The sequence below is a fragment of the Falco peregrinus genome, chromosome 13, assembly GCF_023634155.1.
Source record: "Falco peregrinus isolate bFalPer1 chromosome 13, bFalPer1.pri, whole genome shotgun sequence".
NCBI lineage: Eukaryota > Metazoa > Chordata > Aves > Falconiformes > Falconidae > Falco > Falco peregrinus.
Genome location: NC_073733.1, coordinates 5,176,745 through 5,191,942, shown reverse-complemented (window position 1 = coordinate 5,191,942; position 15,198 = coordinate 5,176,745). Strand labels below are relative to the sequence as shown.

The 15,198-nt window shown below is 38.6% G+C and overlaps 1 protein-coding gene across 3 annotated transcripts in view; it reads right to left on the bottom strand.

Annotated features, from left to right (window-relative positions):
* Positions 1–15,198, bottom strand: part of ACSL4 (acyl-CoA synthetase long chain family member 4) — a 40,834-nt gene that overhangs the window by 4,288 nt on the left and 21,348 nt on the right. Inside the window, exons 4-16 of one of the 3 annotated variants that reach the window (XM_055818066.1) lie at positions 12,275–12,793; positions 11,794–11,971; positions 9,915–10,024; positions 9,686–9,824; positions 8,123–8,273; positions 6,826–6,949; positions 5,973–6,044; positions 3,044–3,183; positions 2,415–2,587; positions 2,143–2,217; positions 1,725–1,916; positions 1,070–1,184; positions 205–362 (exon numbers count right to left, since the gene is read on the bottom strand). In XM_055818066.1, the coding sequence (XP_055674041.1) occupies positions 205–362; positions 1,070–1,184; positions 1,725–1,916; positions 2,143–2,217; positions 2,415–2,587; positions 3,044–3,183; positions 5,973–6,044; positions 6,826–6,949; positions 8,123–8,273; positions 9,686–9,824; positions 9,915–10,024; positions 11,794–11,971; positions 12,275–12,625 (1,978 nt within the window). In that variant the 5' untranslated portion in view covers positions 12,626–12,793. The remainder of the gene's footprint in view (positions 1–204; positions 363–1,069; positions 1,185–1,724; positions 1,917–2,142; positions 2,218–2,414; positions 2,588–3,043; positions 3,184–5,972; positions 6,045–6,825; positions 6,950–8,122; positions 8,274–9,685; positions 9,825–9,914; positions 10,025–11,793; positions 11,972–12,274; positions 12,794–15,198) is intronic. The other 2 variants (XM_055818067.1, XM_055818068.1) reach the window with 2 other exon arrangements.

Below are 15,198 nucleotides of genomic sequence, written 5' to 3'. Positions count from 1 at the left end.
TTTTTTTAAAAAATGACTAGAAAGTATGTCAATTCCTCGGATAACAGGCAACAACTTGATGTGGGTCTTTGCCTCTGATATGAAGTTGTGGCAGATACAGAGGCAACAGGAAGAAGGAAGAGCAGTTAGGATAACTTCAGAGGGTAAGATTTTTGCTGGATATGCACTGTGAGATTGGCTAGCGCAATACACCGCTTTACTTACTCTTGTTTGCCACTTCTTTAATCTCTCGCAGTATTTCAGCTTCCATTGTAGGATTGTTACAAATATCTACCCAGGTTCCGCTGATGCCTTTCTGCTCAGCTAATGCAGTCAGCTTCTTCTGATTAGGGACCACAAAACTGATCACGTAAGACTGGTCACTACCACAGGGTGGCAAGAGAAAGAAGGAAGAAAAACCCAAACAGTTGAGGCTTCCATTTCAGAACATGAAATGCTTACTTGATGTTAGATACGCAGATCCAGAGTGCTTTTTGAACTGTAGTTGTTTCCCCATACAGCACCCTTCTTGTATATTCAGTCTTAACAACCGATGACTTACCAAAGATACTCTAAGTTGGTTTACAGCATTAGGTTTTATCAGTATCATGCTTTGCTGTAATTTTACAAGTGCACCTCTCTGTTTAGCCTCCCAGCTACAGCTACTGTTTAGCTAAGTCTCTTCATGTAGCGTGTTTAAGTTGAGGGGAGGGAGAGGGGGGACTGGGACAGTTTCCCAGACTCAGTGGAGAGCTCTGGATCAGGTACAAAGTGTCCAGATAAACTTTTCTCTAGTATTCTGACAGAAAGCCATAATAGATGCTAAATATAATGATACTGTTCTGGGATGGGATGGAACTGGAGTGGATAGGAGAAACGCTAACAGAAAAACATTGGTAATTTCTTCGGGTTTTGGGAAATTTTGGTACCTGTGCTACTTCAGGGATGATGTTTATAACCTGTGCTCTGGTAAGGGGGGGGTTGTTCAGTGGAAACCATGGAAAACTATAGTATATCATCAGAGAAGTGGGTCAGAGCCTATATTCCATGTTTACCCTAAATGGAGTTTCTAAATTAATACCACTCTTACCTTTTGGCATAAGCACAGATATTGTCAATCAATGGACAGTTCTTCAGGGCTGCCTCTACTTTGCCGAGAGATACATATTCTCCTGCTTGTAGCTTTACCAAGTCTTTCTTGCGATCTAGGAGTTGAGGGGAGAGGGGAAAAAAACCCAAACTTGATCCATCTAAACTTTTGCATTTCTACAGACTCGTTTGCAAAGCCACTAGATACGTATTTTGTGCAATGCTATGCAAGATTCTTAATAAACATGAATTAAAGCACCTTATTAAAAATTTTAAGCAGCTAATAGCATGTACGTATTCTGCCAACTTTATAAATGCTTCTATAAGGTTTATATAGCACTATACTTCTTGTCACACAACTTGTATGGAAGTGATAGGGACTCCGATTTTAAAGCTTTGTAATTGGTACCAAAAGTTAATCCTACATTTATTCTTTAAAGTCCATGTGCTAAATTTAGATAGTGATAATGGCACCACTTCCAAAATTTTCCTACAGCTGTGAGGACTTTTGGGAATGTGGTTTTTACACTGGGATTCTGCAAGCAGGTAACCTTAAGTAGATTAGCCCTTGCAAAGCAGCAGGGTTAACAGCATGCTTATAATGATGTTTAGTCAAGATCTTGTAATAAGTGATGAGATCAAAAATTGAGACCCACCTATGATCTGCAGACACCCATCTGGATGAAATTCCCCTATATCTCCTGTACAGAACCATCTCTGACCGTTCTCATCAATGGAGAATTCTTCTGTTGTCTTCTCTTCATTTTTAAAATATCCCATTGAGACATTAGGTCCACCAATTACAATTTCTCCTCTAGGATTAGGCTTGTCTTTATTAGTATAGCCCCCTGAAAACAAGAAAATCCCCACACAGTTATTTTTAACTTGTATATTCTGCTGCCAAGAACGTATTTTGAAACTTCAGTCTTGGAAGTTAATGCACACAAATTGATGACTATTATCAAAGATACACAATTACTTTGTATGCTACACAAGCTAAGCAGGTAGGCAAAGAAACCAGCTAAGCCGTGGTTAAATTAGTTACTCTGAAATAAAAACACTTAATCCTCTCACCTTCTTGCCAGTCTCTCAATTTTATTTCGCAGCAAATAAGAGGAGCTCCAACTCTGCCTGTGCTGTAATCAGCCACTTAGGGAGAGAAAAAGGAAGAATACAAAGATTTTTGTTGTCTGAAGTATAAACTCAAACCACATATAAGGCAGTAGCTTATCTCGGGTTACTTTATTGCAATTAAAAACTACAGCTATTTTGACCTTAAAAAAACCCACAAACCCTCGTATCTATCTATACCTTAAATTGTCTATGTCCAGAAGTGTTTTAACTACCTTCTGTAATTGTTCCAGCTCCGCATGTTTCTGTTAGTCCATAGCCTTGACCAACAGGACAGCAAAAACAGATGTTCATGAATCTTTGTGTTTGAGGCGAGAGTGGTGCTCCTCCAGAAAGCATCATACGGACGTTCCCTCCCAGTAGTGCCTTTACTTTTTTAAATAACAGTCTTGAAAGAAGGAAGAAAGCATTAAATTTTTCACTCTGTTCACTTTTACGAAAATGAAAAGACACAAACCTTCCTATTTGGAACACCTTAGAAATTAACTCAGTCATTATTCACAGATTTTAGTGGACAGCAGGGACAATCAAAAATGTTACCTCTTGTGGAACACTTGAAGATGGCAAAATTCCTGTAACTTAACTGAACAAACATTCCAATTTTATTACTAAATAAAGAAAAGAGCAATGGAAACCAACTAGTCATCTGTCCTGAAGATTAGTCATTTCTACCGTTAAATATCTTATCCATTTCCAGTAAGAACTTGGATTATTTCAGTTAGTCATTGGATTATATTCGCATGTTGGATGAGAACTGTCTGATGTCAGATCGCTTAGACTATTATTCTTTTAGACTGTCAAGTCACAAGGAAAAAGGTACACTTGGACTGAGAATTATACTTACAAGTTACACAGAGGCGCATCGTATCCCCTCTTGATTTGTTCCAGTTTGTAGTCATAGCCTATCTTGAACAGAGTTCTCTGAATATAGTTCATCTCTTGAACTTTACTCATTACGTTTTTATAAATTCTGTCCATTATTTCCTACAAAGTGTTAAAAAAGCAAGAAAAATTACCACACAGAATAGGCTAGCACGTATAAATTAAATTCCTTGTTAAAAACAAAGTTCTTTAAAAATAGTCTTCCTTTAAAATGTCTGCATCGTTGGTTAGGCAATGCTTAACTGTAATGTTTTTAATGTGTGATCAATTACTCAATTTATAGACCGTCACAGCTTGGAGCTATTTGAAATGGGTGGAATGAAATATCAAAAATGCAGCAGAAAATTAGTGACTTAGCCTTACTTTTCTCCTCTCACAGCAGTATCACTAGAAGTAAGAACCCTCGTGCTGTAGTACACGCCTTATATTAGAAAACTTGCCTTCAATTAGGCAGACAGGTTAAGTCAAGGGCAAGTAACGGAGTAACCATTGTGGGTCTTAAGGCATTCTGCAGTAATTCCTGGTACCCCTTGCATTTCTCAAATGGCTGTCTGAACCTTAGATTTGGTGTTAAAATACTTTCCACCCCGCGTTCTGAAGACGTCTTCTCTATCAACCACAGCTACAAATCTTGGGTAACATACCATAGCTTTATTAACACTTTAATCTGTACTTCAAACGTGACAAACTGATCTAGAAAATTTTGAATTCAAGCTTAGCTAAATCCCTTTGCTAACGGTGGGTACACACCATGCAAGGCCTATCGTGCTTGGTCTCGATGCTGTACTTTATCCATGGCAATTGGTAAGCCCAAGGGAACGAACTAAAGGATTTCATTTCACCACTGCCTTTTCCGAGAGGTTTTTCAACTTTCAAAGCAACATGGCTCTAGTAGTTAGTTACTTGACAAAAAAACCCACAATTCTGTCATCGACAAGAAATGAATTTCCATTAAAATAATAAGCTTATGATCACTAAAATACACAGAACTTAAAATAAATAATGTTCAGACTGGTGAAGTACTTAACAGAAGTTTAAGGATTGGCTCTGAGTTTGTTACAGAGCACAATGCTTTGAAATATTTATGTGCTTTCTAACAACAGGCAAATTAAAATTGAGAAGAAAGCTATGAAAATGATGAAATATCAGAGATCAAAATATTAAAGTCTTAGTAGAAACAACTCTCATTACTGTTTTTGATTAGTTCCTTCAAGTATCCATAACTGGGATTTAGACAAACTAAAATTTCAAAAAGACCATGCACAATTTTCAGCACAGTTTACCTGCAGAGTATCATCTAATATTCCCAAAAGCCAGACAGATATCTTAAAGCAGAATTAATTGTACCTTTTTTGAAAGAATACAGAGGCATGACAAGGTATTCATAATTACAAAGGCTAGAAGGGACTATTAACCCTTATTACAGTGTTCCGATTGTATCAAGTATTTAGAAATACTTGTGTCTCTGGATTCTGTTAGAATTATTTTCCATTTCATTCCTTATACATTCTAATCACTGCTGATGTTACAATATTTTGACGATAAAAAAAATAGTTCTAGAGAGAGAAATATTTATTAGACGACATTATGGGAGTGTTGTTCCTGCTGGGGCTTTCTGAAGGTTTTTCCTCTTTGCTGTAGCTTGTTGAACTCTAGATCCTATACGCTGTCAATTGAAAATGGATCATCAGTTTCAGTTTTGGTTCTTCTCCAACTTCTTTGTGATAGTAAGTCCGTAGAATCGAGACATTTAGGTGGGTTCAGCATTATCACTGTTCTGAAGTTCATATGAAGCTGTCTGCATGTGCCAAAAAAACCCCATACCAAAAAAATCCTTCCAAGAGGGATTATGATTGTATTTAAAATTTACATGTGTTTTGTCAGTAGTCTAGCATTTGAATTTCCCCCAGGAAATCAATTTAAATTTGTATTTTCCAAAAAGCTGGAGTTCTCAGACATCATAATTTTTACTCAATTATCAAGAAAAAGAACAAGCCTATATACATGACTATTGTTTTATAAAACAAAAAAATGCGAGCAATTGAAAACTCTTGGCTATTCATAAAAGGTGCTGCAAGCAACCAAACACAAGGAAAGCTCACTGTTCTTAAACCAGGTAAGATCCTCCTGCTCACCCCCCCCCCCCACGTGGCAGAAGCTGGTGCTACCAGTGTGGTGAGCCACAGGTGTGATACAATCATAAAAGCAGCCCATGTGATCCCAGGACACGGGAGGAAGGTTTTTGCATTAGAAAGACGCAAACTCTTGTGTATTTTTCAGACAGCACTAAGACCTTGTGGAATGCAGAAGCCTGGTCACCCAAAGCCCATCCTAAGTTACAAAAGCGATAGGAGTTACAGTCACCAGATCATTTTTTCTTGCATGAGGAGACCAAGCATGGCCTGCTCACCCTAAGAACAGCAAGAATGACTTTGGAGACAAGCAGCTGAGACTGAGCACGCCGACAGCTATGGCAGCGCAGCCTCACTTGCCGAGTTCTGCAACTGATATCCTTACGGTGACCATCTTAGCCAAAGCCACCTGGCTTTCTCCCTGTGCAAAAAGAAGTTTCACACTGTGAATATCAAAGACTTTCTGCATCCTGTTGTTGTATCGGTAGCCCGGTAAAACTTGTAACTAGTGAAACGTATTTACAGTTTTGGATCAAAAAGGGTCTTGGCTTTAGCACACGTTTATTCTTGTGCTTATCTGCAGCACCAGTACTCAGTTCAACTAGTGACAACCACAATTTCTATATTCTGCTTTTTCCCTATTAGTGATAGTTACTTACATGTGAAGAGGGAAAAAAAAAAAGTGTTATTAAATAGATTTTTCTAGCAAGATAGGAAGCATCATTTTTTTTCTAAACATATCTGCTTCTGCATACTTACAGGCACAGCTGCCATCAGTGTAGGCTTAAGTACAGTGCAGTCTCCTTTGCTTCCCTTCTTGATTTTACTTGACTGTAACAAGGAAAAATATCCATTTATGAAGCTGAACACCAAGCAGCTCTTTAGAAGAGGACTTAAAAGAGGGACCTGTATCAGCTTGTAATTTGTTTAAATCTCTTTCCCATCCCTCAAAAAAATATTTCCCGTGTAAATTCTTTTTTCCCCCATTGTGATGGAAAAAGTAGGTAAGATTAACAACAAATTCAACCAAAATACTAGATGTTTCACGAGCCCAACCTGGTTAAGTCCACTTTTTATGTCTTTCTCTCGCTTCCTCCCTCTAATACTTGCTTTCCTCCATCTTCCTCTGGGAGGTTTTTTTTTTGCCTGACGCCACCTCTATACCAGCAAAACATACAGAACATTCTTTTCCAGCTTAACTTGCTCTTATGTATCTTGATTGTTAAATGGAAAAAGGGCTAAATAGAAGATCTACAGTAACTGGATGAAAAACTGATAAAGTGAGACCAAACCCTTAAAATCACTTCAAAAACTCTTATGTTCAGCTAATCTATCGATAGCTGTTTTTACACTGATATCCAGTGGATAACGCAACATACGTTTATTAGGTTTTCTTTCAGATTTCCTAAGTATCATAAAAGTAAAGGTTTTAATAAAAATTCTATGGTATGACTGCTGCTGTAGTTCATCTGGAACGTTTCTGAAAAGAAAACTACCGTTTCTGTAGCGTGTCGTATACGCCAGCGATTCTTTAGCGAAAGAGGATAGCTAAGCAAGGAGGACGCAGACTGCAAAAGCTGAAGTTTGCTTTTGTTTCCCTCCCGCCCCTCACCTGATCTGATAGTGTGAGCGGAGAGGAATAGCCAATCCTGCAGCCGTAAGTGATGCAAGAAATTTCTGCTGTCAATTCTAATACATGGGCCAAAGGCAAATAACCAATGTAAGTATCCTTGGGTCTAGGAAAGGAAAGGATTGTCTATAATTAACAATGATGCACAAGCGGATGGAAAATACTAACAGTTTTATTGTGTGCTTAGTTGCTACTGTTTGCAAGAGATGGATCACAAGTGAGGCTTCTTATTTTGCACACGAGAAGGGTGTGATTTCAAATCACAGTTTATAAACGAAGTGGGGAAAATCCTACCTTATGGAAATTGGTATAAATTACAGGATTTGCCTTGTTTTCTAGGAAGTTCAATGATTTCTTAATGTTCCACTTTCCTCTCCTTGTGGGAAATTTCATCCCACGTACAAAATTAAGGATGAAATCACTATTTTAAAATAATCACCAATGGTTTACAAATCCTTGACAGTCATCACAGTATCTCCTTCTAAAATATATTAGTAGAAAGAGAGCTGATTACTGAAGTACTGAGGCTTATTTCAGGAGATAATTTCTCAAGAGATTTCTCAGCAAGAAACTCAGAGCTGTCACTTAACAGAAGCTTTCAGCATCAGGTCAGAACTGGGTTTATATCCTATCACAAAAGGAGTTCAGCAACATAGCTTATTCCAGCTATTAAACCCTTCGTGAATGCAGCGACACATATCCACATTCATGAAAAATTTCCTCAAAATGTTAACATGAGGGAATTTGCAGTTGGTTTTACTACCATTAAGGTGCAATTTATTACTTTTCCGCTCTTAGTGAAGTGTACTTGAGCAGATTCTGCAGCATGTGCACTATCCATCCAACAGTGGTGTCTCTAGACCAGTGGAAGCGGTAGGCTCTGACATACTTCCTGAAGTGCTTCTAGCTGCTTGAAAACATATTAAAAAAAAATTCCCAAGTTTGACAAGATGAGGAACCTCCTTATCTGGCGGTACCTTCTGATGCACAAGAGTGCAAACATCCATCACAGACCTAAAAGCTAAGGGTAATAATAATAATAATTTTAAAAAATATATGTAGAAACAGCACGTGAGATGAGCTAAAGGGCATACTTTTCAAACCACAGGGTAAATTCACAAACACAAGATACACTTCTTATAAATTAAAAGTAGTAGGCTCACAATAAAACCAAGAAATTTGGTAACGCCCAATGCCAGCAACAGGCCTTCTATTAACTTCCATCTTTCAGAGGTTCTGTTTTATCTGCCTGTACACATGACAACTAAGTGTTTCTTACCCCAGTCCAGGTATTCTCTCGCACTGTCCTGTCATTCCAGCTATTAAGTTTTTATGCATCATCATCACTCCTTTAGGTCTCCCAGTAGAGCCACTGGTGTACATTACTAAAGCCAAGTCTGTAGGAACAGGTCTGCTTGGCAGAATGCTTGCTACAAAATGCAGGAGGAAAATGGTTATTGATCCTTATATACTTTCTAAATTGTTATTTCTGTAATTAATCAATGTGACAATGTAATCAACCAGTGTGAAACAGGTGCCTCAGCAAGGCCAAGCACAATGTGCTGCTAAGTGGTCAGTGGTGGATGAAGAAGTCAGTGATGAAGAGCGGAGTGGTCTTGTTTTCAAGGGGAAGGCAGATTTTGAAAAGAATGAGCAATATTTGGGCATCTACACAACCTGGGTGATTCTTTTGCCCTTACATCTTACAGCTGACTGAAAGTTTCGCAGAAGCAGCCTTCTGAAGGCCAAGTAAACCTGTCAAGGGCAGTGAAGGGGAGAAATACAGTACTGGAGAGAAACAACAGGTTGAGAAAAAAACCAAAAACCCCAGAAAGCTGCAAATCAGCTTTTCTGTCAATTACTCTTCCAAACTCAAGGCTGTAGAGCTAAGAATTTTTTTTTTTTTAAAAAAACCAAACTTTCCCTCAGCTAAGCTGCTAATTAGTGGAAAAGCAGCAAGCTTACAACACTTGACTTTTGACTTTTGTTTTAATCCCTTGGCATTTATTCTTAGGATGAAAATAATTTGCTTTCATGGCTTTCACAGCTAGAGAGGCAGCAGAAGTGTCTGCAAGGGAAGCAGTTTTTTTAGGGAAAAACCACCACAATAAACCAGCAGCCCTCAGGGTAACTGCTGGTTCCTATGCCTACCTTAAGCTGATCGAAAATAAACAGTTGTAACAAATGTGTGCTTCCCTGCAAAAAGCTATTTTGCCAGTTTATCTCCTCTAACTCACAAGAAAGGAGATCTGGCTGAGCACACACTGCTGATTTAAGGAAAAGAGGTGATCAGGGTTCTTTTTTCCTTCTTTAAAGCAAATGTTTATAGTTGCTCCTGGCTGCCCATTGTCAAAAGGGATGCAATGGTTATTCCTCTAGCCCGAGGTGCTTTTTAGCTACAGATTGGTTAGGAAAAAAGACATTTCCAAGCCAATAAGCAAAAAAAAAGCCTCATGTGCTTTCTCCATTTTTCTTAGGAAAACCAGTGAAAACAGGATGAATAAAAGGTAAGAGTAGCAGAAAATGGAATGCTGCACTACATTCTAGTTCACTTCCTAAAACAAAGTTGGAGTCTTAAAATTCATTCTGGTTATGAAATGAAAAATACAGTTTTATCCTGAAACAGCTGACACTTTAACAAAGGTGCAGGACAATAAATAGAGATCAAACAAATTTTCCATTTATTTACAAGAAGCCAGAGGGTGAACTGGCAATCTGCCACTGCCTTTGTGTTAGAGACCTGCATGGGGTGTGTTTTTTTTCTCTACACATCCCTCTTAACCTAAGTCTTATTTCACTGTTAATGTTGCTTGATTCGTTCTCTGAGAAGTGATTCACTTACAGTTTTCTGGTTTGGCTCCCAGCTCTTCTACTGTCTGCATACTATGAATCTCCACATTATCAGGGTATTCCAATTTATTGATAGTCTTCTTGTCCACATAAATGATATGTTTAAGACAGGAGACTTGTGACAGTGCAGTCTATAGGAGAGAAATGGAATTTTCAGCACCGAATGCACTGTAAAATTATTATAGGATTGCTTGTAGCAGGTGAGGTTGGTAACAAATTACCTTAAGTTTGCTCTCAAGAAGTTCTGTGCTAGTGACCAGATATGATGCTCCACACTCATTGAGACCATAGGTTACTGCCTCTTCACCCAGGGTGGCATACAATGTAACAACTGTTACAGTAAGGGGAGGGAGAGAGAACATGAAAAAAGAAGGTTAAAGTAATATTAAATGCAAAAGCTCTTGCTTTAGCTTACTGGAAAGCACTGCAGGAGGAGAGGGGGAAAAAATCTGCTCCATGGGGAATTTTCTAATTTGGAAACGAAACAGCTTTTTAATTTTTCCGTATCAGAATTTTATGCCACAAGAGACCTCTGGAACAAGGTAGATGGCTGTACAGGAAGCATTTCTTTACAGATCAGGTGGTCAGACACTGTGACAGGTTTCCTTCGGTCAATTCCCCAAGCCTGTCACTGTGTAACAGGCATAAATGGACAATGCTCTTAACAACGTGCTTTAACTTTTGGTCAGCCCTGAACTGGTCAGGCAGTTGGACTAGATGATCGCTGTAGGTCCCTTCCAACAAATATTCTAGTGTATAGAAGAAATCATCAGAACAAAGATACCCACCAAAACCCAACAGTAATGCACTAAGCAATCACAGAGGAAGCAACTGAGAATGCGTTCTGCCCTGAGCTCTCTTTGCAGCCAGAACTCGGGGGAGAGGTGACACTAAAGGTCTCAGGGCACCAGTCACAGCTTAAAGCTATGCACTCCTACAAGAAGCTCTTTCAGCAGCGTCAGCTACTCTGCTTGCTCCCATGAAATTATTGATGGGGGCAAGGCAGAGAATCAGAACGTTCTTCATGTTGCTAGATTATTTTTAACCCTGCCTGGCTACAGTGATGCTGTTAAGTGCCTCACAGGCACTAAGGGGTTCACCTCTTCCCATCATCTCTCTTGAAAAAAAATATCTTACTTTAATATTGTCTGCTGTCTCAAAGTCTAACCTCCAAAGATCATTAATCATTAAAGGAATTTAACGTTCATGTGGAAGGGACAAAAAGAGAGTAATGTTATATAGCTGATTCTTCCTGCTTCTCAAAACATGAGGATCGAGACCAAATTAACCATCCTCTCCTCTTCAGCAGCAATGTCGGCTCTTCTTTTGTTGCCCTTTAGCAGCCTGTCTCCATACTCTACTGTATGACCTTCTCACACGGCCAGCTACTACTAGTACTACTGGAAGAAGAGGAGGGCAGCCTAGTGCAAGTGAAAACATAAGGCGGCAACAAAAATAAGCTACGGGTCCTAGTGTGTTGTATGTGGACTGGGCATGTGAGTGCACAGTAACCTTTGCCACTTCTTGGAGAAGTCTGTGTGCATTAAGTCAGATCACAGATTTCTGTCAGCTTAAATAACATTTCAAAAAAAGAAAACCCCATATACATAATTGCAATCAACTTTAGCAGCTTAATAATGTCACCAGAACCTCTCAGACTAGCATATGATTTTGATTACTTTACCATTCTTCTCTCTTCTAATAACCATTTCATGTTTTGGACGCTTAAGTCAGGATACAGACAGAAAATACTATAAAAACATTCCCCATTTTGGCGGGAGAAATGCAACTACTGACACCTTCAAAGTATTTTTAAAATAATCTTAATAGTAATGGTACTGTTCTGTCATTCTAACATCTAGCATGTTACTACAATAAAAATCAGAAAAAATAGTCTCAAAGTACGAGCAAGTTAATTTTAGGGATCTCCACAACGCATAGAGTAGACTGGACACTTCTAAGAATCAGACCACAGGCAAAGTAAGTTTATGGAATTCTTATACCATCAGTGACAGGATTGGCAGATTCAAAATGCTTAACCACCAAACCAGTAGTGAGAAAGGGTTCTAAAATACACGAGAAGTAAAGTTCAGCACTCACGTGGAAAGTTGTACTTGAAGCAGGTTAGAGCTACAATCATCCATTCTGCTCGGGTCTCACAGAAAATGACAACAGTGCTCTTTGGGGTCAGTCCCATGGCAGTCAGGCCACTCCCCAAGCGATTCATTTTCTCATTTACTTCCTCATAGGATAACCATCTGTACGCTCCTAAAATTAACTGGTGAGGAAAAAAACCACATTGTGATGACAAGAAGCTGCTGGTACAACTCTACAGGCTTATGTGCGTTGGGGTCATAACCCCACAAGCACACACACGTAAGCTGTTCATTAAAAGAAAAAAAATTGCTTTCATTTTGCTTGAAGTAAAATAAATAGTGCGTCCTTTACTCTGTTATTCTTTAACAAGCATTAAAAGGATGTTTCATATCATAAGGTGATAATTAAGGAAGACCTCTAAGGAGACTTCCATTGTTGAGGCTGATGCAAAGCAGCTCAAAACCAAGTAAGAATTAAGTTTTACCTTTTTGAACACTTTTCCATTTGGTTGCATTTCATTTTCTTCACTCAGTATTTCTCTGGTCCCGAGACAGTCCTTCTTCCCAAATTTTGCTAAAGCATGGTCAAACAACTTGTCCAACGTGTCTGCTCCAGGAATGTTTATGTTTGCTAGTGAGTCAAGATGAGTGACAGAACGGTAGGGGCTCCCAGGTTTGTCCGAGATGGGTTTAGCTTTTAAACGTTTTGCCATAGCCTTTTTCTTCTTAGCATTGGTAAGAAAATACCATGGAATAAATACAAGCATACTGTACACAGATATTAACAAGTACACAGGCAGCAAGAGAATGGCACATACTTCTAGCCTAAGTTTCATTGCAGGTATTTAAAAAAAGACAATCTCTTATTGTGTTCTGAAGCAGGCAAGAGCAAAGCAGCAGTGCAGTATGGCGTAGGAAGAAACGACAGTAAGTGAAGCTTAGGTTGTTCTTTTTCAGAGCAGCTGCTAAAATTTTAGTAACCTTTGAGAGCCAACAGTGGACACCTGTGGGTGAAGACCAGAGCCAAGCAGGGAGCAGAGAAAAAAAAAAAAAAAAGAAAAAAGAATTAAATTAGTACTATTGCAGTCAATCCATTAGTTTTAGTCCTTCTAAGAGTTCACTTCAAATGCATCAAGACAAAGGAGACTGAAGTAACTGATTTGAGGCACATACACTACATGGTGCAGCAGCGTACTGCTCTGAAGACAAAAGAGGATGCATCTTTTCCGTACTTGTTTGCTGCATCCACAAATATTTACTTTTCAAAGACTCTTCCCCCCTATCTCTGTTTGAATAGTTCAGGGCTGTTGAGACGAAGTCTGTCCTTCACATCATAATATTGTGTTTAAGCTACTTGAGTAACGCTACAATTGCTTAATTATGGGAAAGGTCAACAGTTGTTTTCCCCCTAAATATTTGTACTACAGAGAAAAGATACAGTAGATTACTGCTTTTCAGAATATTACATCGATTTATACTCAGATTAAAATGTATCTTGATACTGAGTCTACATGTTGTAATCAAAAAACTATATAATATTCAAAACCTGATTTACTAATTTTGCCTCTTATTAACTGAATTTCTAATCTATTACTTTTCAACTATGAATATCAGACACTCGGAAAGGGATTACACAGCTTTGCTTTTCCCCTCCAACAACTAATTTGATATATGCATTTCAAAACTCCAGGTATGGAAACTGAAATCCAATTTGACCAATTTAATCCAACTCAAAACGAAGCACAATTTGGCAAAATTTTGTCTCCATGTCAGAAATCTTCCCTCATTAAGAACTGGGCCTGAATAAAGACCGAAGCTGAGTGGGGAAAAAAGCAAAAGCATCACAGCAAGCCACAGCTGTGGCTAGCCCACTGCTCTGCAACGGCACCTGAAAAATACTGGTTCTTATCTTCATCCTGATGGCATGCAAACACATCATGAGCAATGCACACAGCAGGAACAGTAAAAGCACAGGTGCACTAACAAAGGAGCAGCACCTCAGACATGTAGGGGAGTGAGTAGCACCGACTAGCTTATGGCAAAGCCCAGTCTTTCATGGACAGAATCTGACAAGCAGAACTCAAGAGAGCCAGAGAATGTTCACAGCTCTATCGGGAATTAAAAGAAAGTGGGTATACCTCAAAATGTACTTCTGTGCACATATTTGGCACCCTCAGGTGCTAAGAGGGGCTACAATTAACAGTTCAGGTTAAATAAGACAACTGCTACTCACAGCATTAACAGAAATTTATTAATAGGCTGTTGGGTTTTTAAGTAAGAATTCCAACATCTGCAGTTGTGATGTAGCCAGTATCAACAGTTATTGTAATGTAAGATTAAAAGATCTGCAGATACTTGAAATAACATGATCACCACATTATTTTTTTTAATTAATTCTATAGAGTAAAATTACCATTGAATGACAGAATAATACACTAAACTAAGCTCAGACTTGTTCAGGGAAAAAAAAAAAAGAGTATTCTGCATATTCTTTTTAATAAAAAGTGAGTGTTATGTTGTTTTCAAAATGTATATGCTTATTCTATCATTTTATTAATTTTAGGAAAAATGTCTTCACTGAAAGGGTGGTCACGCACTGGGACAGGCTGCCCAGGGAGGTGGTGGAATCACCATCCCTGGAAGTGTTTAAAATACACATGGATGCACGGTGCTTAGGGACACGGTATAGTGATGGACTTGGCAGCCCTGGGTTAACAGTTGGACTTGATGATCTCAGAAGTCTTTTGCAACCTAAATGATTCTGTGATTCTGCTCTAGTTAACCTCATCATCATCAAGGGTTCAGCAAACAGACAAACCTCAGCAGAAGAACAATCATTTCACTTCCCTAAGCTCCAGTTCTCTAAAATGAAGGTTTACTGCTTTATATTACAAATTTGTATGGTATTTTCATTCCAGTTAATTCAGTGCTCCAAAAGCAGAAGTTAAGCTGTATTTAAAACAAAAGCCAGCCATAGTGCTAAGATTACAGTAAGAAAACCTCGGTGCATGCCGATGAGCCATGATGCTACATGTTAAAATAAACCCACGGAGAACTCACCCCGCTACTCACTTCCCAACAAAAAAACATATGACCAGACACGATGACTTGGATAAAAAGCAGACTTTGTTGGACTAATGCAAACAATCTAATATAATGAGACAGTTACTACAGCTTTTATTCAGGCTGAGTAGTACCTTTTTCAGTAGTCCTGCTGGTAAAAAAAAATACTCGCTAATAACAGAGATCTAATTTAGAAGGGGAGGAGAGTAATGGGCTCGTATTTACTTAAATTTTTTAGCCAGTGTTCTGGGCTGACCCATACTATAAAAAGAAATTAACTTCTCCATTTAATTTAATCTCCTGTATGTTAATTTTATAACATATTTAAGCAGTTTAGGACTTATAA